Source organism: Ostrea edulis, chromosome 1 (assembly GCF_947568905.1).
Source record: "Ostrea edulis chromosome 1, xbOstEdul1.1, whole genome shotgun sequence".
Taxonomy (NCBI): Eukaryota; Metazoa; Mollusca; class Bivalvia; order Ostreida; family Ostreidae; genus Ostrea; species Ostrea edulis.
Genome location: NC_079164.1, coordinates 15,646,362 through 15,674,182, shown reverse-complemented (window position 1 = coordinate 15,674,182; position 27,821 = coordinate 15,646,362). Strand labels below are relative to the sequence as shown.

General features: G+C 36.3%; 2 protein-coding genes across 2 annotated transcripts in view; one reads left to right on the top strand and one right to left on the bottom strand.

Moving 5' to 3' along the window:
• Nucleotides 1-4,248: 4,248 nt before the first annotated feature.
• Nucleotides 4,249-20,895, bottom strand: LOC125661768 (acyl-CoA dehydrogenase family member 11-like). Its single transcript, XM_048893924.2, has 11 exons — nt 20,558-20,895; nt 18,578-18,810; nt 15,083-15,182; nt 12,922-13,045; nt 10,973-11,115; nt 10,049-10,198; nt 9,113-9,207; nt 8,796-9,036; nt 8,259-8,351; nt 6,565-6,832; nt 4,249-5,864 (listed from the first exon to the last, which is right to left on the bottom strand). The coding sequence occupies exons 1-11, from the start codon at nt 20,822-20,824 to the stop codon at nt 5,689-5,691; spliced, it is 1,890 nt and encodes a 629-aa protein (XP_048749881.1). The 5' UTR covers nt 20,825-20,895; the 3' UTR covers nt 4,249-5,688.
• Nucleotides 20,746-27,821, top strand: part of LOC125661721 (transcription elongation factor SPT6-like) — a 42,921-nt gene continuing 35,845 nt past the window's right edge. The window contains exons 1-5 of the mRNA XM_048893866.2: nt 20,746-21,013; nt 21,338-21,534; nt 23,850-24,037; nt 25,601-25,793; nt 26,363-26,447. Coding sequence (XP_048749823.2) covers nt 21,354-21,534; nt 23,850-24,037; nt 25,601-25,793; nt 26,363-26,447 — 647 coding nt within the window. The 5' untranslated portion in view covers nt 20,746-21,013; nt 21,338-21,353. The remainder of the gene's footprint in view (nt 21,014-21,337; nt 21,535-23,849; nt 24,038-25,600; nt 25,794-26,362; nt 26,448-27,821) is intronic.

Genomic DNA, 27,821 nt, shown 5'->3' with positions numbered 1-27,821 from the left:
GATATCAACAATTGAATTGATGCGCGCTACAATTCAATTGAAGAGAGCAATAATTGATATAATGAGCGCATTACATGAATTGATGAGAGCAATGATTAAATTGATGCGCACATTAATTCATTTGATGAGAGCAATAATTGATTTAATGCGCTCATTAATTCAATTATTGCTCTCTTCAATTGAATTAATGATATCTTTAATTCATTTGAAGAGAGCAATAATTCTTTTAGAGAGAGCAATTATATAATTAAATATATCTTCAATTCAACATATCCACTATTGAATTAATGATCTCTTTAATTGAATTGTTGCTCTCTTTAAAAGAATTGATGCGCGCATTAATTCTTATACAAAAGCATTGTAAATAATTAAAGATATCTTCAATTGAATTAAAGAGATCATCAAATTATTTATACCGAGCTCTAATTTAATAATTGCGAGTAATATTTCTACGAAATTGATGCTCTCATCAATTGAATTGAAGAGAACAGTAATTGAATTAATGAGCGCATCAAATCTATTATTGCTCTCATTAATTCAATTGATGCTCTCATCAATTGAATTGAAGAGAGCAATAATTGAATTAATGCGCGCATTAAATCAATTATTGCTCTCATTAATTCAATTGATGCGCGCATTAATTCAATTGATGAGATCAATAATTGAATTGAAGCGCGCATTAATTCATTTGATGAGAGCAATAATTGATTTAATTTCCGCATTAATTCAATTAAAGAGAGTAATAATTGAATTGGTGATACTGTATCTTCCAATAATTGAATATGTCTTCAATTATTTGAGTTTATGTTAATTTGGCGCTCCATAGCTATAGAGTATTCTATACTCCGGCAAAAGACTGACGCTGGCCATTCATAACACATACACTGTAGAGGGGCGGACAGGGGGGTAATCCTCTCACCCCCCACCCTTCTCCCCCTGAATAGTGATAAACTGTATTTCATTTGGGTACTGAATTGTATTGCATGCCAGTTTACTACCCATATGCACTGCAACGGGTATAATACATGAAAGGTGAAGATAACGAACAGTGATCAATCTCGTAACTCCTATAAGCAATACAAAGTAGATAGTTGGGCAAAAACGGACCCCTGGACACACCAGAGGTGGGATCAGTTGCCTAGGAGGAGTAAGCACCCCCTGTCGACCGGTCACACCCGCCATATAAATATAACAGGCTTGCGCGATATTGCAAACGTATTCTTTATTTTCTGTATTTGTAAATTGTTTCTTTTGTCGGTCAAAATACAATGGGACCGGCATCGACTACGTACATATCCGGTGCGAAGTATAAGAACCTCCCCACTAAACCTCTTTCTCCCCCTCCAACCCCCTTCCTCTCACCCTGTCCGTCCTCTCATTGTATGTGGCTCTCAAACAAAAGAGTGACGTACACTGGGCATTCATAATATATACAGTATATATATGTAGCTCTCGAACAAAATCTTCAATTTTTCGACACATCCTTATGGCAACCGAAGTGCAAAGCATCTGATTTACCATAAAATGTTATTCCAAGAACCAATTTGTGTCAAGAAAATCTATAGATGGGAATGCAATCATCACCACGCACACTGAATAATCAACATATTTTAAACTGTTTTGCTATGTGTGTATGTGTAGGTTGACGATCAACGCTTTGTCCATGTCAAGTGTTGTGCTAGAGCTGCGTTTTAATCAAGTGCTTCAAGATCGCTATCAACTTATGAATCTTTACGACAACTTATCGATCTTTGTGTCAACTTATCACGTAAACATTTTAGTAATATGGATCTCTGTAGCTTGCCAGCATGTTAATACCATTAACTGCAATCCACTTGTCAGCTTAAATTGCCGACATGTCGGCAAAAACGCCAACGTATGATTTCGAGGAACGTATAAAATAGCAATAAAAAGTTTAAAAAGCATGTGGTTCATGGGTCATGTCGCTCACCTAAGCAGATACATGATGTAAGAAATAAATTTCACTTTTGAAAATACATACTACGAAAGCTCACTGAACCCATTTTCGTAGCTGAAAGGAAACTGTTCGCGTTATGACGAAATTTTCGCACATTAACGCGTAACTTTCGCGAATTAACAGATAACTTTCGCGTTATAACGCGAATAAACGCGTAATTTTCGCGTTTTAACTCGCATTATAACGGAAAACTCTCGCGTTATAACGCGAAATATTCTCTATAGATATAGTTATATAAAACTGGAACCCGTGATTAGTACAATGAACGAAGAATAAAGTTTTGCATTTTTTAGTAACCTTAAAGTAAAGAACTACATATGTATATATACACACACTAACGCTAACACGCCTATATTTTACACACACATATTTCAGAATGTTTGGCAAATATGCGATTGAAATTTTATTGAATGCTAAGTAGAATTCATATTTGTAATTAATGCCAGCGTTGCTTAGTTAACAACAGCTTTTAATACGGGGGTATAAAATTCCGTCCATTGAAATCAAGCCTTCAAATATCACGTCAGAATTTCAAAGAACTATCAACCACTATATCTCTGAATCTATGTTATGTTATTGAGTAAACAATACTTAATCTACATTTGCTTTTGATTCATTTGATATCCTGAAAACCCCCCTAAGGATGTCTCTGGAAAGCACTTGGCGACCTAAGTTCTTCCAATAAAAGATGAATCCACACTTTTCAAAGGTTATGTCCCTTGGCTGTCATCTTTTGGAAAAATCCATAGAATTCTCACAGCAACCTTTGTAACTAACTGTTATATAATTTCGTCATTTGATATGCTTCTGGTTTGGTTTTAACATATCCTATTACATTATCTAGAAATACCTATCCTATGTGACAATCATGTACAACAAAATCAAAAGTCAATAAGATACTAGTATTGTCTTAATATATTACTAGTAAGAGATATGCATACACAAAATTACACAGTACAGTTGGACAAGTTTATCGTTATTTTTCTTCACTGTAATGAACAAATCATTTCATGGTACTTATCTAATATTGAGCGCATTCAATCCATGTTTATAAGCAAAATCTACGCTTTATAACGTAAATACATGTATTTCGCGTTATGACGCAAAAGTTACGCGTTTCTTCACGAAAGTTTCGCGTTATAGCGCGAAAGTTACGCATTTGGTAACGCGAAAAAAAATTTCAGCTACGAAAATGAGCGCAATGGGCTTTCGTAGGATACAAACTGTACAAAGCTTCAAGCCAATATACTTTTCATTACATGTAAACGCCAACACGCTGGATGAATATGCCGGCGTTACAGTTCATACTCTCATGTGTTTTCAAGTTTAAGATAATTGGGTGCTATATACGTTATATAAAGAAGTTTTCATACAAATTTTGGCTATTCTGGTTTAGTGGTTCTGCAGAGGATTCCATATTCCACCCCAACATTTCATTTGAGAATAGCTGGCTGTCAAACCTTGGCAATGTAGCACACTGTATAGATATCAACCTAATAATCAGAACAGCGTTTTTATTACCAAATGTGGCATCTTTGAGTTAACTAGAGTATAATTCAGCTGACTACTACCCCCCCCCCCCCCCCCCCCATCACCTGTTTCCAGGGCAATACATTAACGTCCCCCATCACCTAATCTGGGTGGTTTGTTCCAGCATTTCTGGACAATATCTTCGTTTTCAAAGCCTCAGTAGAAATTCATCTTCACAATATACATCCGGTGTTTGAGCGTTTATGGCAAGTATGCAAGAATTGGAAATGCTAGTTTTTCCACTCCAATGTAGAATTCCCTGGCCCAACTACCAATAAAGATGGAGTTGAGATGGGAGATCAATGTATAGGAGTGATGAGGGAATGGCCAGTGAAAGAGATTTAGAGAAGTTCATTGGGTTTGTTAATTATCCCCACAGATTTATTCCCTAATTAACCCTAATAACACTGACTAAAGTTAGAGGTAAAAAAGGGTTTATGTGTAAAAGTGAGCACTGCATCCAAGTTTTCTGTTGAACACAGGCAATGTACTTACACCAATCTTGTTCAGATGCTGAAAACTTGGGTCCATTGGAAGAAATCCAAAAACATTTTGTATGGAGAAATCATGTTAATTTCAAACTTCCAATTTATCATTTGAAAAGGATATTTCTTAACTGAACAGAACGACATCTGGTAACGACGATAAGAAAAAGGGCTCACATATTTCCTAGTTTTCTTTGGTTTCTTTTGGGAGAGGGGGAAATATCGTTCACAGAAAAAAGGAAAATTAGGATAAAAGAGTATTTACATTACTTTATAATTTCTTAATTTCATAATATAACAAATGCTAAGAACACAACATCATGTTCGATGATAATAATGCCAAATACAAAGTTTGTATCTGTACAATACATGTACACATTGTAATAAATATACAGTAAATATATTCTATTTTGTTAGAATTTTTTTTTTAAATATGCATTGCATTTCTCAAATCCAGATGAATAAAGAATAAATATTTTTTCATTTGACGTTTTAGAATTTCCAATCAATGTAAAAACTGCTTTGCAACGAACACTGACAGCATCCAATTTTGTAGTTTTGTAAGCTTTCATCAGGTTTATACTAAAACAATTACATGAATTATCCAAGTAAAAAGCATTTCTTTCAGTCGGGATAATAACATTTCCTACCCCCCCCCCAAGGTCACAGATTTTTGTTAGAAGATCAAAACTGAGACTGAAGGGCTGCAATTTTATTTTCCAACACCTGATTACTGAGGAGGTTGTTCTTCAACAATAGGGTATTCTGCTTGGGTAATGTTTGTAACATGTACAGAGTTTTAAATTTTACAAGTTAAAAAGCTTGATCAAATGACCTTGACTGAAATAAATGCATATCGTCTTGTTCACAAGCATTCTTTATGCCAAATATGAGCTTCTGATGTCTCTCAAGAGTTGAGACCTGAACAAATATTTCTAGATTATTATTCTTACTAGTTACCTTCACCTCAGTCAAATGACCTTCATCCATGGTTATTGTACATTATCTGGTCATAAGCAAACCTTTCTCAGAAATATGAGATTGTAATGGGTTTTTTTTATTTATTACAAAAGATGGCCCAGATACAAAATGGGATGAAAGGAAATCTGACAGACGGACACAGTGAATCGGTCATTCCTGGAATTGCTTCTGCTTCAGTGATTTAAAGATACTAGGATACAAAATTTCAAACTGAGATATGGCAAACTGAACTGAAAAATTCTAGTGTCAGAGTACTGGGTTTGCATTTGTAGACTTTCAATTTAATTGAAATATATATATTTGTTGTCATATCATAATACTGTGTAACTTCAATCATTTGAATGATCAACAATTTACCACAACAAATTCTGCCACCTACAAATTCCCACATGAATGTCAAAATAAAACCCTTATCACATAACAATCACATAACAATCAGGTCAAATTGCTATTCATAAAAAGAACTCATCATTGGGGACTTAAGTTATCAATACCGGAATGAGCCTCTTTTTTTGAAACAGAAATGAAATTCGTCATCAAAGAAAATGAGTCTCTAGATAATCTTTACAGAATCTAAATATTGATTCATACACTGACAGTGCAACCTCATTATCAAAGTTTCTCTCGGATACTTTTCCTATAACATCTCTGTTCTCTGTGCTCTGCTTTGCAATCAAGTAATCTAATCATAGGAAAATCATGCCCAGGCATCAGTTATTTTTCTGCAAAATTCTGGTACACCAGGCGGAGATTGCCCTCCCTGCTGCTGTAGTGGTTAAGGCTGTGATTGGTTACCACCAGGGATAGATCTGTCTCACACCACCGCTGGGCTGTCTGTATGTCTGTCTGTGTCAAACCGCATTCTACAGCATGGTCCAAGAGAAGTGCACCTAAAAAATCAACAAAGAATTTGTAACATTCATTATGATGCGTTTAGTTCATTACTAATTTCACAGAGTAAATATTCTTTAAAGAATTTATGGTTTTGTTTGTTGGACAGGAACGTTTCAAAAATGTTGCTCCATTATAAAAGATCACAACCCACAGGCATACATATCATTTCCTTAGTGTTCAAAATGGAGATCACTTGTTGAGGGCCACCAGAAAGATAGCAGTGTATCCAAAACAATATAATCTTCACCACTGAAACATGGCCAAAATATTGTCAACTTGGCCTGAAACCCAAATCAATCAATCTATTTCTTACTTTATGACAATTAAACTTCACCTTGTCATCTATCAACTTGATCAGCACAAACTATTTTTGTAGACGGTCAGCTACAAACCCGATGACTAACAATCATTTAATAGTCAGAAAATATAATATTATAGACATATCCATATATATTCTGGTTACACTATATAATATTATAGACATATCCATTTATATTCTGGTTACACTATATAATATTATAGACATACCCATATATATTCTGGTTACACTATATAATATTATAAACATATACTTATATATTCTGGTTACACTATATAATATTATAGACATATACTTATATATTCTGGTTACACTATATAATATTATAGACATATCCCTAAATATTCTGGCCACACTGTATAATATTATAGACATACCCATATATATTCTGGTCAGACTATATGCAAGGTCTCTGGCAGCCATATTTAATTTGTCTGGGTGCCTCTTTATGAAGTTCATGACCTGCGAAGTTGCCTCCTCTACTCTCTGACCTTGACCTCTCAGTTGGTCAGTCTGGGTTGCCTTGGCAATCTTGGACAACACAGCATTGTTAAATGCCACCAGCACTTCTCCTTGTGATTTTGAGATGGCTCTCAAAACATCAAGGGACAAGATGTTGGTCGTCCCCTCCCAAATTGGCAGTACCTTCAAAATCAGTCAAAAAGCTTACTTCACAAATCATCTAGTCTTAGTTGTGGGAATATATTGTTGTCTAGTTAAAGTGTTATTTATCATGGTCATTAACATTGTTACCAGTATACATTTTTCATGGATCATTTAAACTTTAAAGATACTAGCACCTTACACATCATTAATATAGGCTCCTACAAAACATCAGAAATTTAAAATGATTTATACAAATGTCTGATTAACTCACTGACTGTAGCCTGTTAAAAATATATTTAGAAGACAAAAACATTCTTTTTGTTTGAGCTATTTTCAACAATATGTTTGAATTACGGCCAAAAAGTGGAAAATATAATCCACAATAATCGGATGCAGGTGTGATAAGATGCAGTGTTCACATAATTAAATTACACATACCAATGCCTGATAACACAGGACCTGGAAATCTCTCAAACAAACATAACTGACACAAAATACCATTCAAAAAATGTTACAAATATGAAATATCATTCCTTGACTTTGTTACTAATTAGAGACATCATAATAAGAAGTAATTTGAATTCTCTTGAACTAAGGTGACAATCCTGTTTCATGAATGTGAATGATGTGCGTATGAATCTTGATAAATTATATAAATTTATTTTAATGGCTGAGAAATCTCCAACAAAAATGAAAATAGAATGTAAATATAAGAAAAAATTTCATGAAATATATGAGGGTACGAACAGCAACACCTTACGCTGGCTAACACACTTCATGAAGTATGCAGACATATAAGACATTGGCAATACATGCATTTGAATTTTAGAATTCACTATTTTGTAGGCATGAGAACACTAATTCAAGGTTCTTACCAGTACATGAATATTTTAAAAAGTTTTAAGTTTTGGAAAATTTTTATTATCATACAAAATATATATAAAATTCACTAACATTTTAAGGACAAAAAGATCATAATTGATATAAACAGGGGTATTATCAGAAATTTAATAATCAAGTTCCTTAATCTAGATATTTTACTTTATTTTATATGTTTTATGGAGATTCAAGCAATCGAACTGCAACAATGGAAAATTTGGAAACAGCTGATTAAAGAATCTTGTGAAGATGCCTGACAATTTAAATTCAAGTTGTCTTATATCAGAATTAGCCCACAAATCGACATTCACTCTTCTCTTTGAGTTTAGAATCGAATATTTTTTTTTACAGACAGTCATACTCAGAAACCAAATCCTTAATAACACAAAAGTCAAGTGGAGCTAGCGTAGAATAATGGCTGCATATCTTAAACCAGATTTTAACCTTTTGACCCAAATTACCCTTACTTAATTATTACTCTAAGCTCAAATCATCATGAAAGTTACGTCAACCTCTTTGAAAAGTCCCAGTGGTGTTGGAAAGTGTTAAAGTTTAAAGCACTCCTTAAATCTGGCTGAATTGTTACCTGTGAATCTCGTAATAATCCTGGGAGTCCTGTGTCCTCTATGTAACCCTGACCCCCAAAACACTCCAGGCCTTCAGAGACTACAGACATGGCCTGTAAATATTCATCTTTATTATCAACATCCTTCTCAGGCACATCTTATCGTGGATGATATTTAAATAACATAATTTAATGGCAATCAGAAAAGGTAACCTCTACCTGAATCACACGTCCATGAATTCTTAAACAAGAGATGAAAATTTATTTTAGTTTGCTAAAGTTACAATTTACTTCAAAATTAATTCCAGGCACTATAACAAAAGCCTCGATCATTATCCCTAAGATATAAGCTATAAAAACTTGTAACAATAGAAATAGAACTTCAAGCTTGGCAGACTGGAGTTTCCAATCACAAGTAAGGTATGTTAGTTTTTTCATAATTGCAGCTTACTTATTAATATATTTATTTGCCATGTGTGTGGAAGGAGTAAATACAAAATTTTGATTGAACAATAAGAAAAAATATTAATTTATATTTACTACATATATAATTTTTACCTGTTTTGCTGTGTAAAGTTTTGCTAAGGGAGTAAGTAATCTTAACAAAAGAGACTCTTCATCAGTGGCTATTCCAGTATCCTCCCTCCCAAGTAGTCGAGCAACCTCCAACACAATCACAGTGGCAGCACGAATTTCTACCTCCAAACGAGCCAGTGTTTGTACATGGAGTGGATAGTTCTTCAGATAGTCACCAAAAGTCTTTCTCCGAGTGGAATAATCTCGAGCGAGACTCACAATTCTGAAACATGGAACTAAATTTGACCTCACACAATGTTTTAGAAGATGGGCTGCTTATACATCAGTGTGACAGTTACCTTCTCATTGCAGAAACTGATGACAAAGCGTTGTGGATTCTGCTGATGGTCAACATGTTGGAGATCCCTGCGACACCACGCCCCTCTTCAGATATCTAAAATGAAAATTACCGGTCAATGAACAAGAAAGAGGGACAATGTGAACTGCTCAACATAAGATTAGATATGTAAGCATCATACAGAAATACTGAGAAGTCAGAAAAAGATACATTGTACCTGTAAATTTATGATTTGATACTATTGCATGCCTTTGGAAAAAAAATGCAAATTAAAGCTTCCATACATTTGACCATTCTGGTTCAGTGATTCTTGAAAAGGCTTTTTGAAAAAACTTTCCATGTAGTATTTTCAATATTTCCTGATTATCTCCCCTTGGAGCCCCCCCCCCTTCCCCCCCCCCCCCCCCCCCCCCATCATCCTTCTTTGAATAGACTTAAGTCCCCTCTACCAAAGAATGTATTCGACCTATTGTGTCAATTTTGGTTGAAAATTTGACCAGTGGCCCTAGAGAAGTTGAAAATGAAAAGTTTACAGAGAGATAGACAAAATAATGGCCGATGGACAAACCTCCTATCAGAAAAGCTCACTTGTCAATGACCTGCAAGCTCAGTAGGGTAAGTATGAGAACATCACATGGAAAACAGCTACACAATCATATTGATCAGGATAACTCACTTGATCTCCAACGAGCTAAAAATCTTACTGCTCTTGATAAGAAGTTCAACACAACCCTGTATCATAAAGGTTTCTTGCCCTACAAGTTCAACACACCCCTATATGTATAAATCTAAGTGCTCTAAAAGTTCAGCCTAACCCTATAAAATATATAAATCTTGGTGCTCTAGAAGTTCCACCTGTATAAATCTTAGTGCTCTAGAAGTTCAGCCTAACCCTATAAAAGATATAAATCTTAGTGCTCTAGAAGTTCCACACAACCTTATAAGCCACCGCTCCATCCAGAAGTAGCTCTGCCGTTGGCAGCTGCCTTGTTCCTAGTTTGTTCTTCATCTTCTGAACTTGAATGTTGTTCAGTTTTCCCAAAGCATCATAAACTTCCAGGTAAAATAAACTCAGGCCTCGTGTTCCCTGCACAAAACAAGCAGCATTTATCAGGCTGTGTCACAAGTTATAATATCTATTACATTACCAATTATGCTTATTTTCAACAAGAGTTCAACAAGGCAAAGCATATACCCTCAATAAATGTCTACAAGCTTTTTCTATGAAGTCCCATAGTGACCTTGACCTTTGTACCTTTGATCTCCTAATCAACAAGATTCTTCCTCTCTTGATGAAAAAGCTACATGTGAAGTATCAAATCAACTGAGTAAAATATGTGGCCTATAGATTATCAGCAAGTTCAGTGTTGCACACACTCACACATACTCACACACACTCACACATACTTGCCCAAATATGAACAGCCATGTTACTGCATTCCTCCTTGTTATGAAGTGTGAGGGGAAACATGATCTGTGAAACTCATTTGCAACATTTCTATGACAGTTTCTGGATTTACTTATTACTTGTTTCCCTCCACTGTTAATTTTACACCTAACAATTGTGTTTAAGACTATAATAGCAACTACTCTGATTATATCGGCAATTACCTAACTTAGCTTAGGCAATCAATATCCGATTAAAACCTCCATTATATATTTGATATCAAACTGTATATATAGGATAAGATAGATTTTGATATCTGCATGTACAAATGTCAAACATTTAATTTGAAAATTGAAAGGAAATCAGCCAAAATCACTTTCTTTAAATTATTTCTCTCTCTCTCTCTCTCTCTCTCTCTCTCTCTCTCTCTCTCTCTCTCTCTCTCTCAATTCCAATCACTGTGCAGACACCCACCTCTGTTACACTTCCATCCTGATCTTCAACTCTAGCTAGTGTCAAGGTCATGTTAGCATCTGTTGCTGAGGAGAACCACTTGTAACCATGGAGACGATAACTTCCATCATTCTGGGGTACCGCTATGGTTTCTGTGCCAGACGCTGAAATTTTTAAAATAATCATAAAACGCCAACATGCAATTTTACATGTTAATGCAAAGAACAAAAGAATCCACTGAAGTTTTTTTTAATATATAAATGCATTTTTTTAAAGGCATCTGCTTGTAAATCACCAACAGTCAACATTTTCTCAAATTCTTTTGTTTGGAACTTCCTGGTGTTTTATACGTCCAATAACTCTGGGAATTTATTAACCATCAGTGATGTTAAGCATGCCTCTCACCTATGTACTACCCTTCTTTGTCATTATCTTTATAGGCATACCTAGTATGCAAGATACAAGATATGTCAGGGCAATTTTTTACATGTTGAAGCTCAACATGCAAACATTTTACCCATTATTCTCAGGGATCAGACTCCATACCGTTTCAGTGGTCAGGTCATTAGCTTTGCAAAACGCTAATGTCAACATGAGGCTCCTGAGTATATCGGTTTCACATCTAAAACTTCTCATACTTACTAAGTTGCAGAGTATGCCAGCTGGCTCTCCACCGAAATGACCTCGACCTCTTTCTCAGCTCAACTTCCAGTATTGCAGTTACCTGTTTGACGCCTCAAACACCACATACCCACCAGGTCATTGAGCTCAACAACCGAACATGCAGCATACTACCACTTGGCAGAATAGCACACCTCACTGTTTTGCTCAGGTGGACTTTTAGTGTGCCACATAGGTCAGATGCATAGCTGGGTTAAAAGCCCTTTCACCAAGTATATTTTTGTTTTATTATCTGATCAAGTTGTATATTATTCTGTGTTAAGTTTGTATATATGTTGGAATATTGCATAATACACTTTAAACTCACTCTGTCTCCTGTTGTTTGTTGACACAATCCCTGGGTTGTGTTCGATCACCGTGAGGCTTGTGGCCTCAAGGAACACGACCCAGGATACATCTCTGTACACCCTTTATTGGACCTTTTATTTCCCATGTAACTAAATGATATTACATTATTCAGTGACTAAAATAAGGAAACTCATGTCAGATGTTTTATGTGTTTTACAAGCCAGGGGTACCGTAAAGAACGTGACCTCACAATACATTCAATCCTGATGAGTACGGTCTAAAGAACAAATGTCATTCATTTTTTTCTTTGCATGTAGAAAGATTTATATACATGTATATTATTATACTTTCATGTTAAATACATGAATCTGATTGATCAATAAGCATTTGAAAAAACATACTGTTACCCTCTGAGAACAGAAAGCATGTGGTCCAGGGTGATAGTATCTAGCAACGGGTAACAGTACTTGACAACGGGTGATATTATAAAAAATTATCACATGCGTCAAATTGATGCGCGTATGGTTCGCCGTAGATTGTTAGACAACGTCTGTTTGAGCCTTTGTAGTAAACGCAAATACTCGCATTGATATACGAAATATCGCATGACAGTGATTGATGAAATGTCAACAGACGCAAGTTTTTCTGCTTTGGTGTTTATATAACATTCAGTATAATAAAACAAATATTGCAGGTAGTTTATGTTAACAATGAAATTTTCACCACTCGAGAAACCATTGTCAACGGAGGCGTAGCCTCGGTTGACAATGGTTTTCTCGAGCAGGATGAAAATTTTCAATGTTACCCTCAACTAAATGCAATATCTATGGCTGAATATCAAGATTCAGCTCTGACAAAGCAGGATTTAAAGTCGAAATCAAAAGGTGAATCTTATATTTTGGAAAGGCCATCGAGACAATAATAATGCTTTATAGATGTACTTTAGATATTTCACAATTACAGAATGATATTTGTTTTTATCATTAATATATGTCACACACCTACATCAGATCCTCCCCTTCGTTCTGTCATCCACTGACCAGACGTCCAGAATTGAGTCGGGTCACGTGAGGTTAAATGGGGATAAGCACGATCCTTGATCCAGGAATACGTAGATGGCAATTGCTGCTCACATGGAAAATTTCAAGAGAATGTTGATTACAATCAACTACCCATATAAATCTCATAGTTCATATAAGATTCATCATTGAACATTCTAAAAATCGTTTACATTGATGTATATATATAGCCTTTCTGAGTATTGACATGTTTGGTTTTTAGGATGCTGAAACACCATTTCTAAAACAGTATCACTGTATGATCGATTTCTGTGATCGTAAAAAAAAAAACCAAACAAGAATTCTGACAGTATTGCATGGCAATACATAGTCCCCTACCAGTCGCAAAAATTCTTGGACGGCAACAATATTCAAAGTTCATTATGTAGGTTATGGTGAAGGGGAAAATTGGGGAACTAGGATAGGAATGGTTGGAAATCCACCACATGTACTGTTCAGGTACAAAGACTAGATCAGGAAAAAAGACAAACCTATAATTAGTTTTAGGTCTTTCACCAAGTCAATGAATTGTAGAAATGTAGGTGATCATGAATAATTTAGCTATATTGTTGTATTACTATGCTAGAAGTTTTAATGAGTGTAGTACTCTTATCTACAGAAATAAGAATCTTGGGATGTAAACTGATTATTCATGCTATTTTTCTAAGTCAAAGGGCAATAACTATGTGAAAAATCAACGGACCCAGATGAAATTCAAACTAGATCTACCACTTGTTATTGCAAAGCAATGTACCAAATATCAAACAAACATCTGCAAGAACAGAGAAAAAAAGTGCAGAAAGCTGATTTACCAGACAGACAGACTGAGTACACTTTGTCGGGAGGGGACTAAAAACAACTTTGCTCTGTTTATCTGTACTTCACATCTTCCAAGAGCATTAATTGGTATATACATGGTGAAAATGCTTTTGATTCTTTGTTTTACATCCCTTTTGAGAATTTTCCACTCAAATCACGAAGTCACCAGCTGTAGATGAAGCACCACAAATTTCACAGCACCAACCTATAGCAGGACCACAGCACCAACCTATAGCAGAACCACAGCACCAACCTATAGCAGGAGCACAGCACCAACCTATAGCAGGACCATAGCACCAACCTATAGCAGGACCATAGCACCAACCTATAGCAGGACCACAGCACCAACCTATAGCAGGACCATAGCACCAACATATAGCAGGACCACAGCACCAACCTATAGCAGGACCACAGCACCAACCTATAGCAGGACCACAGCACCAACCTATAGCAGAACCACAGCACCAACCTATAGCAGGACCACAGCACCAACCTATAGCAGGACCATAGCACCAACCTATAGCAGGACCATAGCACCAACCTATAGCAGGACCACAGCACCAACCTATAGCAGGACCATAGCACCAACCTATAGCAGGACCACAGCACCAACCTATAGCAGGACTACAGCACCAACCTATAGCAGGACCACAGCACCAACCTATAGCAGGACCATAGCACCAACCTATAGCAGGACCATAGCACCAACCTATAGCAGGACCATAGCACCAACCTATAGCAGGACCACAGCACCAACCTATAGCAGGACTACAGCACCAACCTATAACAGGACCATAGCACCAACCTATAGCAGGACCACAGCACCAACCTATAGCAGGACCACAGCAGTGAGGATTCTTTTCACGTCCCAATGCCTGCTGCAACACGGGACCTTAGTTGTTAAGGCCATATGTTTTTGGAATGAAAATTTTACTTTTAATATAAACTTGCATTTTTAAAATATGTGCCATGCTCAACACATTTTGAAAGACATTGAGACTATACTAATTCTGTTTATTACAATGTACAACAGAAGAAATAAATTTTATTTGGCCCTAATCTCCTTTAAATGTTTTTATAATACTTATCAGAAGTCTAGTTTGTCATTTTATTTCCCATTCCAGGATTTTTCACTCAGTACACATTGGGACATCACCAGCCATAGGTGAAGTGCCACAAATGGATTGAGAAACAAATCCTGAACCTCTTGGATGCAAAGTGAGAACCCTAACCACTAGGCTATTATAACAGATTCTCATTCATTTGAACCTGTGTTTATGTTTACCTTGATAAGTCGTGCTGCTCCATCTGTCATCGCAAGAGGACAGGAGTAAAGGCCAGAGGAGGGGGAGTAAAGGAACAGCTTCACTACCTGGTAAAGACGACTGAAAGATACAAATGAGTAAAATGGAACAGCTTCAATATTTGGCAAAGAAAATAACAGCTTGACTATTTCGTCAAAACTGAAGTAAAAACAAGTTTTGTTTGGGAACACTGATGCCCATAAGGCAGCAAAGTAATTATAGTACCCAGAGAAAGGTCTTGTCATAAGGAATACACATGTGGAATATGAAAGTCCTATCACTTACCACTCAAAAGTTATGGTAACTAGGTTAAAGTTTTCAAAAGACAGACAGGAAAAATATGCCCTTGACTAGGGGCATTAAAAACAAGAGGCCCATGGGCCACATCGCCCACCTGAGTCACCATGGCCCATATCTGAAGACGTTCCATATATATTTGCATTTAAAACCTTAGTCCCTATTATGGCCCAAACTACCCTTTGCAAACTTGAATCTACACTATGTCAGAAAGCTTTCATGTAAATGTCAACTTCTTTGGTCAAATGGTTCTTGAGAAGAAGATTTTTAAAGATTTTTCCTATATTTGTATGTAAAACTTTGAACCCCCCCCCCTACTTGTGGCCCCATCCTACCCCCCGGGGGCCATGATTTGAACAAACTTGAATCTGCACTATGTCAGAAAGTTTTCATGTAAAAATCAGCTTTTCTGGCTCAATGGTTCTTGAGAAGAAGATTTTTCCTATATATTTGTATGTAAAACTTTGATCCCCTATTGTGGCCCCATCCAACCCCCGGAGCCCATGATTTGAACAAACTTGAATCTGCATTATGTCAGGAAGCTTTCATGTAAATCTCAGCTTTTCTGGCTTAGTGGTTCTTGATGGGAAGAAGATTTTTAAAGTTTTTCCCCATATATTTGTGTGTAAAACTTTGATTCCCCCTTGGGGCCCCATCTTATCCCCGGGGGCCATGATTTGAACAAACTTGAATCTGCACTATGTCAGAAAGTTTTCATGTAAAAATCAGCTTTTCTGGCTCAGTGGTTCTTGAGAAGAAGATTTTTAAAGATTTTTCCTATATATTTGTATGTAAAACTTTGATCCCCTATTGTGGCTCCATCCAACCCCAGGGGCCCATGATTTGAACAAACTTGAATCTGTATTATGTCAGGAAGCTTTCATGTAAATCTCAGCTTTTCTGGCTTAGTGGTTCTTGAGAAGATTTTTAAAGTTTTTCCCTATATATTTGTATGTAAAACTTTGATCCCCCTTGTGGCCCCATCCTACCACCGGGGGCCATGATTTGAACAAACTTGAATCTGCAATATGTCAGGAAGCTTTCAGGTAATTTTCAGCTCTTCTGGCCCAGTGGTTCTTGAGAAGAAGATTTTTAAATGACCCCACCCTATTTTTGCATTTTTGTGATTATCTTGGAAAGGGGCATGGCCCTTCATTTGAACAAACTTGAAAGCCCTTCACCCAAGGATGCTTTTGGCCATGTTTGGTTGAAATTCGCCCAGTGGTTCTGGAGAAGAAGTCGAAAATGTGAAAAGTTTAACAGACAGACGGACAGACGACGGACAAAAAGCGATCAGAAAAGCTCACTTGAGCTTTCAGCTCAGGTGAGCTAAAAATCCACACAACTTGGGAACATTTGGATTTGATTCAGTGTGGCTCTGTTACTTTTGAAAAGAATCTGTTTAATTAATTTCCTGTATATTCCCATATATAACTTTCATTTCCTATTGTGACCCCATCCTACCTCTGGGGACCATGATATGAACAAACTTGAAATTATTCTATTTCGGGAAGCTTTCCTGTAAATGTTGACTTTTCTGACCCATTGGTTCTTGAGAAGATTGTTAGGTCACCTCAGCATAAACAACTGAACATTCCAAACTTCTTGAGAACTACCATTCCAATTCTTTTCAAATTTGGTATAAAGTATCCTTGGGACAAGGAGACATAAATCATAAATTTCAGGACTCCTGCACCCCTGGGGCTTTAGGGCAGGGCCAAAAATTGACCAATATTCAAAAACCTTCTTTACAACTGCACATTTGTAAGAAAAACTAAATACATAGTGATGTAGAGCAGGAAGGCCTCCATAAAATTCATATATATCATGTTCCCTTGGTAGAGGTTCTGACCCCAGGGCAGGCTAAACTTGGTATTTAGTGTTTATGTGTAAAACATTTTTTTTTAAAGTAAAAAGGGGTGAGCAAGCTCACATACCCCGTGCTTCAACATTGCTTGACAGTGCCTCACATAATGAATGGTAATGTTATACATTACTGCAAGAACAGGTCAGACGGGCTCAAAATTCTAAGTTCAATAGTGGCACAACTCCCACAAAAATTGTTGAATCAGAATTTCTTGGGAATATGCACATCTACACAGTATGTCCTTATTAACTACAAAAGGGGCATAACTCCAAGAAAAATTATTGAATCAGAATTTTCTGGGAACATTCACATCTACACAGTGTGTCCTATTAACTACAAAGTTTGATGAAATTCTATTGAGCGGTCTCAGAGGAGTTGTGCTGACAAGAACAGGACAGACGGGCTCAAAATTCTAAGTTAAAAAGGGGCATTACTCCTAGAAAAATTATTGAATAAGAATTTTATGGAAATATGCACATCTACACAGTTAGCTGCAGAACTGTAGCTCTCTGGAAAAAAATATTGAGACGGAACAGAGAGCTACAGATCCACCCCTTATAAAAACCTTTGATTTAAGGCGCACAAAAAGCTGCACACCGTTGAGGCCCAATATACATGTAGTTGTATTCTTGTGTTGCAGTCTTATAAATTTAATACAAAAATATTCTCAACATATTTTCCTACTATACTTGTGTCCAAACATACCTTCAAATATTCATTAAAGCCCCATATGACCCGAAAACTCACAGCTACAAATTATTTTGTTTGCTGAAATAGCCATGTTAGGTAGCCGGGTCAATTAAAAGTGGCTTAATTTTCTTTAAATGTGTAAATGTAGGAAATACAAAATACTATCGAAAAAATTGTTTGACTAAAGTGGAAACATAAAACAATGTCATATTTGCAATTTAGTAATATCCTGGGTATGATATGTACCAGCAACAAAATAACGTGATATAATAAGAATTCCATGTATTTAATTATTCCCTCATTACTTATCATTTACTTAGTTGTGTATCATTCAAATCCGGGTGTTGAAATTTGGTATGAGAAACTTCCTGAACACATTCATTCATGCAGTGATGGATATTTGTCCCACTCCTGCATGTAAACAAGTTGTTTCCCACCTTACTATGAACGAGAGTTCTCCAAAGGGAAATAATTCAGACGTATCTCCAAACTGGCATATTCCATCAAGTTTGTTTCTGTTGCAATTACTTTGAGGTAATTTCCTAGATTGTTATTTCTTTCAACCTCAACAAGAAAAACAAGAGCTATTTTTCTTTACAAAGGATCTGGCTGATACAGTTACCTCCACTCTCCATATTTCTCCTCATAAGCTGTAGCAATAAGCCCCTCCTCTGCTGCGATGTCATGCTGTCGTTTCCATGCTGGGCTTGTTACGAGTTTGTCAACTCGATTTCCCCATGCGTCATACTGAACCAGCTCAGGGGGTTCCCTCTCGCACTGTAGCCCAAGTTCGTAGACTTCTGTTGCAACTCGTTCTCCAAATCGGACCAAGTCGTCCTCAATTGGTTTGAGAATCTACAAAACATGGCTAGGAATGAATTGAATACATTGCAGTGTTACCATCTTAGGTATTTCATTTCAATAGCAGTATCAAGCAGTGTTGCCTTACCCTGTTTGATGGCTGTCCATCTATTTAACAGGGATTTGTCAGTGTGGGTTTTTTTTGTCAACATAGATTAATTGCCATGTATAACCTGTGTTTAATATGTATGCAAATGATCATTTCAAATGCATTATTAAATTGATGATGTCACTTATAACTCAGGATTCTCAGTGAATTGTCTTCCATGTTTTGTATTTTGAGGTCAGTCATTCTTGTGTAACGGGAAAGGAGAAAATGCAACGGACCAGGCCGGGATTCGAACCCGGGCCCCCTGAATCTCTAGTCAGGTGCTCTACCAACTGAGCTAACTGGCCACCTGTGATCGAACCCGGCCGACCGCTACATTCCTCCCTCCTTAAATATCTTCACACCCTGAAGATATCAACCCAAGTTCTTATTTGCCCCTGGGAGGACTTTCACCTCCAAGTCCAGGGGTGGTCAACGGCACCAAATCTGTAACGGGAAAGGAGAAAATGCAACGGACCAGGTCGGGATTCGAACCCGGGCCCCCTGAATCTCTAGTCAGGTGCTCTACCAACTGAGCTAACTGGCCACCTGTGATCGAACCCGGCCGACCGCTACACTTGAATGCACCAACGTGTGGTCAAATCAATCATACTCTGCAATAATTGGGTCATTTTTTTTCATTTATAAATGCCATGATAATCTTGTCTAATTATTACTTGCATCAATATGCATAAATCTACAGTTAAATGTATTGGTTAATTTTATTTTTATTGGTTTTTTACTTTAGAGAGAACCTGATGAAAATGGATACTCCTTACACCCAGATTTTTACCAAATATTCTAGGCTTATCATTGAAAAACATCTGCAAAATAAGGTTCTTAAGGAGGTATACTACACACATTATCATAATGGCTGACTTCCTATTAAAACATGAAGAAATATCATCTACCTTATTTTGTCTATTGCTCTTAGATTTCACGCCTAGTTGAGTGGCTCAGTAGGTAAATGTCAAATGTTGATCTCCCAGGTTCGAGTCAAGCAGAGTTTTAATTTTCTTCAATTACTTTCTAATAAATCTGCATATTTTTAATTAAACAAAGTAATTTGAAAGTTTTCAATTTCAAAATATTGTTATATATATCCTACACTTTTCATCCACAGCAGATTTTATTCCTCTTTCTTTTAATTATGGTATTTGTCAGGTTAAATACATGAAGTATAGTGCACCTCTATCATAAATACCTATCTTTTGTGAGCTAAATGCATTAATCATACTGAATTAAATCTAATATTATATGGACCTAACCACATTTTTATTTGGTAAAAGACAAAGTTTTTCTCTAGGAGAACTCGTACCCATATTTATATTTGGTAAAATGATAAAGATTTTCTCCAGGAGAACTCATATTCAGATATTGATGAGTACGACTTCACTGGGAGAACTCGTACCCAAAATTCTGGGTACAAATTCTCCTGGGTACGAGTTCTGATACCATGTCTGGGGGTGGGGGTAGTTAGAATAATCTGTGTCTCAGGACAGTCCCTCACCACAAACCGGGTCCGTAGGACAATATCACTTTAACAATAGAACATTCTATCTATGGGGGGGGGGGGGGGGGGGGGGGGGAGATGTGGCATGGCCATAACACTTGTATAATCATTTCAACCACGGTTCATGGTACATAACATACTTGACTAGGGATGTATCTGTGTATGTAAGACTGTAGCACTGCGTCTCCAGTATATTGGTTTTCGACTTGTGGTGGACATTGGAAAAAACGTCCTATTTTCGCCGAGGCAAATGCGCCCCCACTGTCCTGATTATAATCTACTTTTCCGTCTTCTCCCCGCGCGACATGTTTTTCCCCGGCTGTTGTGCAATACTTCTTATTGTGAAACTTATATCTTAAGTTTTTCCCGCATGAAATTACTCGATTTATACACGCAGTTCTGAACATGCTCTAAGCAATGCAATGTCGATTCTTGGGGGAAAAAACGTAAACAAACCTCGATTTCACCGGAAGTTAATATTATCCAATGAAAATGTTGTAAATTAACTCTGCGAGACTGCATTTTAAAAAAGCAAAGGAAATATTTGCGTGGTTTTTGGAATTAGAATTCATATAGTTTTTCTCTGGAGAAAAGAGGTAATTCATTTGTAACCATGTTGCCATGATGTTGGCTTTGACCAAGAGAATTATTATGCATGAAATGTACACTATTAAGAGATATACTTTAAATTTAAACAATTAGAACGCATTTATATTGTAACAAACAGCTTATAGTTACAAATCACTCTTTTTCTCTATTATACAGCAAGAAAAATGTTATATGACATCATGAAATAGCTAGTGGAGTTTGTAATATTCATTTTATTCGATACATTGGCGTAGTAAGGAACATGGACAAGGAGGTATTTGAAATGCTGATAGTGTTTTTGAAATTATCCAATTTTGACTTGATTTTGTCAGAGAGCAATCCTCAGTCATGGATTTTATGGAAGACCAAGCTGAGGAATCTGATGTAAGTTCTGATGAGGAGGGAGGTCAGTCTGATGCGTCGGGGTCAGGGGGTGAATCGGGAGGAAAGTCAAAAGTGAAGAAAAAAACAAAGAAGAAAAGCCGACAGATCATCTCCGACAGTGAGGAGGAGGAGGAAGAAGAAGATGGTATTGGTCATCTCAATCTGGATTTAATAATTGTGTATACTTTCTAACCACTTAAGTTAGCATATTTCAAGTGCATCTGTTCACAGGGTTGTCACTAACGCAAGAATCCGCGTCCTAGACGCAGAAAAGAAAATTGATTTGGGATGCGAAATTGTCTGATATGGCGAGTCCCGCGGACGCGTCACAGACCCAGAGTAAAACTCATAATTTTACTTAGAAGCCCTGATATTGTGTATTAATTAAAACTCATATTAGGAAAAAATATAGGTAAAACGTTATGCTCTAGTGAACCGAAATAATTCCACCAAGTTCACAGTGTCCAAATCTGACTTGTTTGTTTAGCATCAGTCAATTAGGTGCGAAGTAGAATATAATATTCAAAAGATAGTTAGAGAAGATGTAAAATGAAGAACATTTTGCCACTGGTAGTTATTTATTTTTATTTCTTTCTTTCTTTATTTGTTTTACAAATCAGGATCTATATTGAAATCTATATGTTTGTCTTCTGGTTGCCATTTTTATTGGAATCGAAAGTAGCGTAGTTTGTAAACTTTGGTAGGTTTTACAGATCATCGGCAAACAAAACTAGTACGCATTTATTTCATCACAATAATATTAATTTGATTAAAATGCTGTTTAATATTGAATAGGGTTGTTGTGATGGTAGGAGATTCAGGGAAGTAATTCTGTTGACGTGGACAATTAGTCGTCTGAGGCCAAGTCGCGAATGATTAAAAATAAATCTTAAATTTGATATATTTTGTATTGCTTCCATTTTAATTGTCTTATATAAAAAAGACTCATTAAGTATTCATGGGACTCATCAAATTTTCATGGGACTCATCAAATTTTCATGGGACTCAAGCTGCTTATAAACCACGAGCCGGGGACTGATCTTCAATAATTTCTAGTGACAACCCTGTCTGTTCTTAGGTCTTTAAAACAGAATTTTAATAGGAAATGCCCTTGTCACTATAATCATGTTAATCAATATCAATGATAGAATTTTCTTGGCAGGGATTTAAACTGAAATAATTGTTTGGGAAGTTACTGGAATCTTTACAATGATACACTGATACAGTTTTGTTTTATGGGTTAAAGTGTTGCTACTCCAGGTCTTGAAGCTAACATTTTATGTCACCAGTCCAGCTGGACTGATGGGGAATGATTTTCACCAGTCCGCAGAAAAATTTACCAGTCCAACAGTTTTTCTGAAATAATTAAACATATTTCGTTAATGTAATTAAAATGAAATTTAACTCAAAAAATGAATATGCCTCAGACAATATTATAACACTTAAATGTGGGATTTATATAATTTACGAACCAAATTCGCCTGATATCTACAGATCAAAGCATGCCAAATGTGTGTATAAAATTTCATAAGTATATTTTCCAAAATGATGCTTTAGAAAATTAACCAGTCCCATCGGACTGACTAAAACAAATGTCAGTCAGTCCGCCAGACTTTTAACCAGTTACAGACTGACGGGCATATGTTAATTTCGAGCCCTGTACTCCATTTGAACTCCATTGTCTAGAAGAAAGGTTCACTTGATCATGTATCAGACATATATTATCTAGATGTTTTCATTTTTCAATAATTGACATGTATTATGAGTTAAAATGATATTCATGCTACCGTAGTCAGTTGATGAAATGTTGTTCTTTGAAGTACAAGTGGGTAAAAAATTGTCCATTCTCTCATATTCTCAGCATTCAGCGATTTTTTTCCTTATATAACTGGTACCGATAAACGGTACCATTCCCAATGCCAAAAACCGTACATTTTTCCAAATTTTGAGACTAAAAATTCCCAACTTACTTTCCGAAAAATAGACCACTGACATCGTAATTTACTTAGTCTGAAACGTACAAGTTAACTAAAATATTCACTTCCGGTATTAAATCGAAAGTACAGATCATGGCAGTGTGCGTGTTTTGTAGAGCTACAGCGATTCTAAAACAATCCTACAGCGATTCCTTATGTCTCACAACAGCAAATATTACCATAAAAAGTTTGTAAAGAGATGAATAGTTCTTGTTTTGTTCTCTTTTTTGTTTTCTTTTAGTTAAAATCATTTGTAGAAAATTCCCAATTTGTTCGATTTTGACGCTATTTTTCCCAATCGAATGGATACCGGTACCAGTACCAGTGGGTAGAAAAAAATCGCTGGCATTAAAAGTGTACATCATCAATCTTTCTGATGAATGGAGCATGTGCCATCACTAAGGTCTGAATTAGAAGCTATGCTTATAGTCAATGTCACCTTGATATGATATATTTTTGGGACAAGCACATTTAAATCTTACAGAGGAACAGATCAGGAAAGAAATGGAAGGGTTTATCAAAGATGAGGAAGAGGAGGAGGAAGAAGAGGGTGAAGAATCGGGGAGTGAGTCAGGGAAACGGAAACACGAAGACTCTGAGTCAGATGATCAGCTGGAAGAGGAGGACTACGACCTGATTGAGGAGAACTTGGGGGTCAAGGTCAAAAGAAAGGTAAGTGAAAACTATGGTTGTGGTGAGATAATGGTATTTAGCTGTCTAGTTATATTTGATACAGTGGGCAACTGACACATTTATTTTAATCTGCCACTACTAAATATAATAAACAAAAATGACTTTCCCAAATCCTATAGTTGCAACTTTGGTGGTAGAGAGAAGGTTCTTGTAAGTTTTGAACAATGTAAGAATACCCAGAAAAGAACAATTTTAGAGCTAATTGCAGAGTTCTTGAAAACTATTACTAAGAAGCAGGACAAGAGGACTTGCTTGGAGGATGTGTCTGCAGGACCCAAAACGAAAAACACATAATGAAATGAATTGTTCAATGACGTGTGTTTACAGTTTTATACATTAATATATTTGTCCAGTGTTGTTTAACTGATCATTCAGGGTGCTTTTCCTTTTCTTATGCTCGTCCCTTTCTTTTACTCCTGTTATCTCCACGAGCTTCCTTCCTCCTGACAGACCCAGTAGACCAATTGATAAGCCACCAAGACATCACACTTGATGAAGAATCAGAAATGCAATACATATGCAAACCAGAAGTAATGCTTAGATAAATCAATACACTAAATATTATGAAGGAATCAGAATTTATGGACTGTATAGAAAAAGAGGAACCACGACGATACTGAAATTTTGCTAAGGCCAACGATGATAAGAATTTTGGCAATCTCATTTAAAATATGTCCATTTGACTTTTGATTGGATAGTTTAGTTTAAAGTACTAAGATTGAAACATTTTGTTACTACAGAATACCACCTTATGATTCTACTTTTTGTTTTTATTTTCATTTGCTTGGAATTTCTCAGGAATTGCTGCATAGATTACTTAGAGTTTCCCAGAAATATTCATTTAGTTGAGCAGTTTATTTTGAAATTTCACTTCTGGTTTTGAGCTACATCTGCACTTACTGCTTGTCCATTCAACTTGTCCAGAACAGCTAAAAGTAGAAAGCTATTTCTTAGCTTGTCCATTCAACTCGTCCAGGACAGCTAAAAATAAAAAGCTATTTCTTAGCTTGTCCATTCAACTCGTCCAGAACAGCAAAAAATAGAAAGCTATTTCTTAGCTTGTCCATTCAACTCGTCCAGAACAGCAAAAAATAGAAAGCTATTTCTTAGCTTGTCCATTCAACTCGTCCAGAACAGCTAAAAATAGAAAGCTGTTTCTTAGGGATTATAGAGTATGAGGAGTAGTAATGCAAGCGGACTGAAATTTGACAGTTATCTGCATGGATAAAAAAAGGGAACTTTTTGATGTTTTTGGAATTTTTGTTTAAGAAAAAGGGTTTGATAATACAAAGTTATCTTAAAAATGTAAAGGAAGGGAGATCATTAATATTTCTATTTTGGCACAATAAAGGAAAAGGGGTTCATTATAAGAATGTAAACAAAAGTAAAAGGAATTTTATCTTTATATTGGCTAAGAAGTGGGCAGATTCTTTGTAAGGAGGACCACTATTGACACCTTTATTGGCTTTGTACATGGGACTCTAACAAATGACAATGGAATATTGGGAAACTGATTGGCATTGTATTGTTTGTGTTTTGCAGCCAAAATTGAAAAGAATTCGCATGGTGTCAGACGAGGAGGACTCTGATAAAGAGGAAATGAACGAGGAACGTGAGAGGGATGCTCTAGCTGATGAATTGTTTGACGGCGATGGTGATGAATCCGAGGCGCCACGGGAGAGAGTTAGTAACGAGTTTGAGAGCCTTGATGTGGACGAAGAGGACGATGAAGACGGTAAATTGTGCTACTGTGTGGAATGGTTTATTTTCTATTCAGATAGGTGTATTAATGCGAAAACTTTTTTGTTGGTTTACAACAAATGTAACAAAAGTAGTACATGGTTGATATAAAGTAAGTATTCAAGAAGATGTTTCACTAGTGTTTACAACAAAAACATTTAAATTTTAACATGTAAGTAAAGAATGTACTTGAAAAGGAGTATTCCCAAAATTTGTGATCTGAATTCATATTTACGAATATGCATGACAATCATGCTTAAAATTCACATGAACATGTAAGAGTTGTTATTTACATATGTATCTTGAGCAGTGTGTGAAGTTTGAAAATGTTCAGATGCATGGGAATGATTTACAGGTTAAGGTTTATAAATTATTATATACCTCCATTTCAGTTTCTTTTGCTGTTAATGTAATTACACTCTGAAGATATACTTCAAAATAAATAAGAATATTAGCACTTTTAGATATAAAATATTAGCAGGAATTGATGATGTGTATTTAGTATATGAATGAATCCCATGCTTGGCAAGATATTGAATTACCATTATTTTTTTCCCTTTTCAGACATGGATAATTTTATTGTTGACGAAAATGGGGAACCTATTAAACACAGACAGAAGAAAAAGAAGCATATCATCCATTCAGACTCGTAAGTTCTATCATCCAGTCAGACTTGTAAGTTGTAACATCCAGTCAGACTCGTAAGTTGTAACATCCAGTCAGATTTGTAAGTTGTATCATTCAGACTCGTAAGTTGTATCATTCAGTCAAACTCGTAAGTTCTATCATTCAGTCAGACTCGTAAGTTGTATCATCCAGTCAGACTCGTAAGTTCTATCATTCAGTCAAACTCGTAAGTTCTATCATTCAGTCAGACTCGTAAGTTGTATCATACAGTCAGACTCGTAAGTTGTATCATGCAGTCAGACTCATAAGTTGTAACATCCAGTCAGACTCATAAGTTGTATCATCCAGTCAGACTCATAAGTTGTAACATCCAGTCAGACTCATAAGTTGTAACATCCAGTCAGACTCGTAAGTTGTATCATCCAGTCAGACTCGTAAGTTGTAACACCCAGTCAGACTCGTAAGTTGTAACATCCAGTCAGACTCGTAAGTTGTAACATCCAGTCAGATTTGTAAGTTGTGTCATTCAGACTCGTAAGTTGTGTCATTCAGACTCGTAAGTTGTGTCATTCAGACTCGTAAGTTGTGTCATTCAGACTCGTAAGTTGTGTCATTCAGACTCGTAAGTTGTATCATACAGTCAGAATCGTAAGTTGTAACATCCAGTCAGAATCGTAAGTTGTAACATCCAGTCAGACTCGTAAGTTGTAACATCCAGTCAGGCTCGTAAGTTGTATCATCCAGTCAGACTCGTAAGTTGTATCATTCAGACTCGTAAGTTGTGTCATTCAGACTCGTAAGTTGTGTCATTCAGACTCGTAAGTTGTATCATAGTCAGACTCGTAAGTTGTATCATCCAGTCAGACTCGTAAGTTGTGTCATTCAGACTCGTAAGTTGTATCATCCAGTCAGACTCGTAAGTTGTGTCATTCAGACTTGTAAGTTGTATCATCCAGTCAGACTCGTAAGTTGTATCATCCAGTCAGACTCGTAAGTTGTAACATCCAGTCAAAATCGTAGGTTGTATCATCCAGTCAGACTCGTAAGTTGTAACATCCAGTCAGACTCGTAAGTTGTATCATCCAGTCAGACTTGTAAGTTGTAACATCCAGTCAGACTCGTAAGTTGTATCATCCAGTCAGACTCGCAAGTTGTATCATACAGTCAGACTCGTAAGTTGTATCATTCATTCAGACTCGTAAGTTGTATCATTCAGTCAGACTCGTAAGTTGTAACATCCAGTCAGACTCGTAAGTTGTATCATCCAGTCAGACTCCTAAGTTGAAGGTTCATGTTTTAAGTTTTAAATTTGAAAAAGGGGGTCAGAATCATCAAGCCTGACTTTTTTATTCAAAAAGTTATCATTGGTACTTCACATTTCTAATAGGTGCTATAA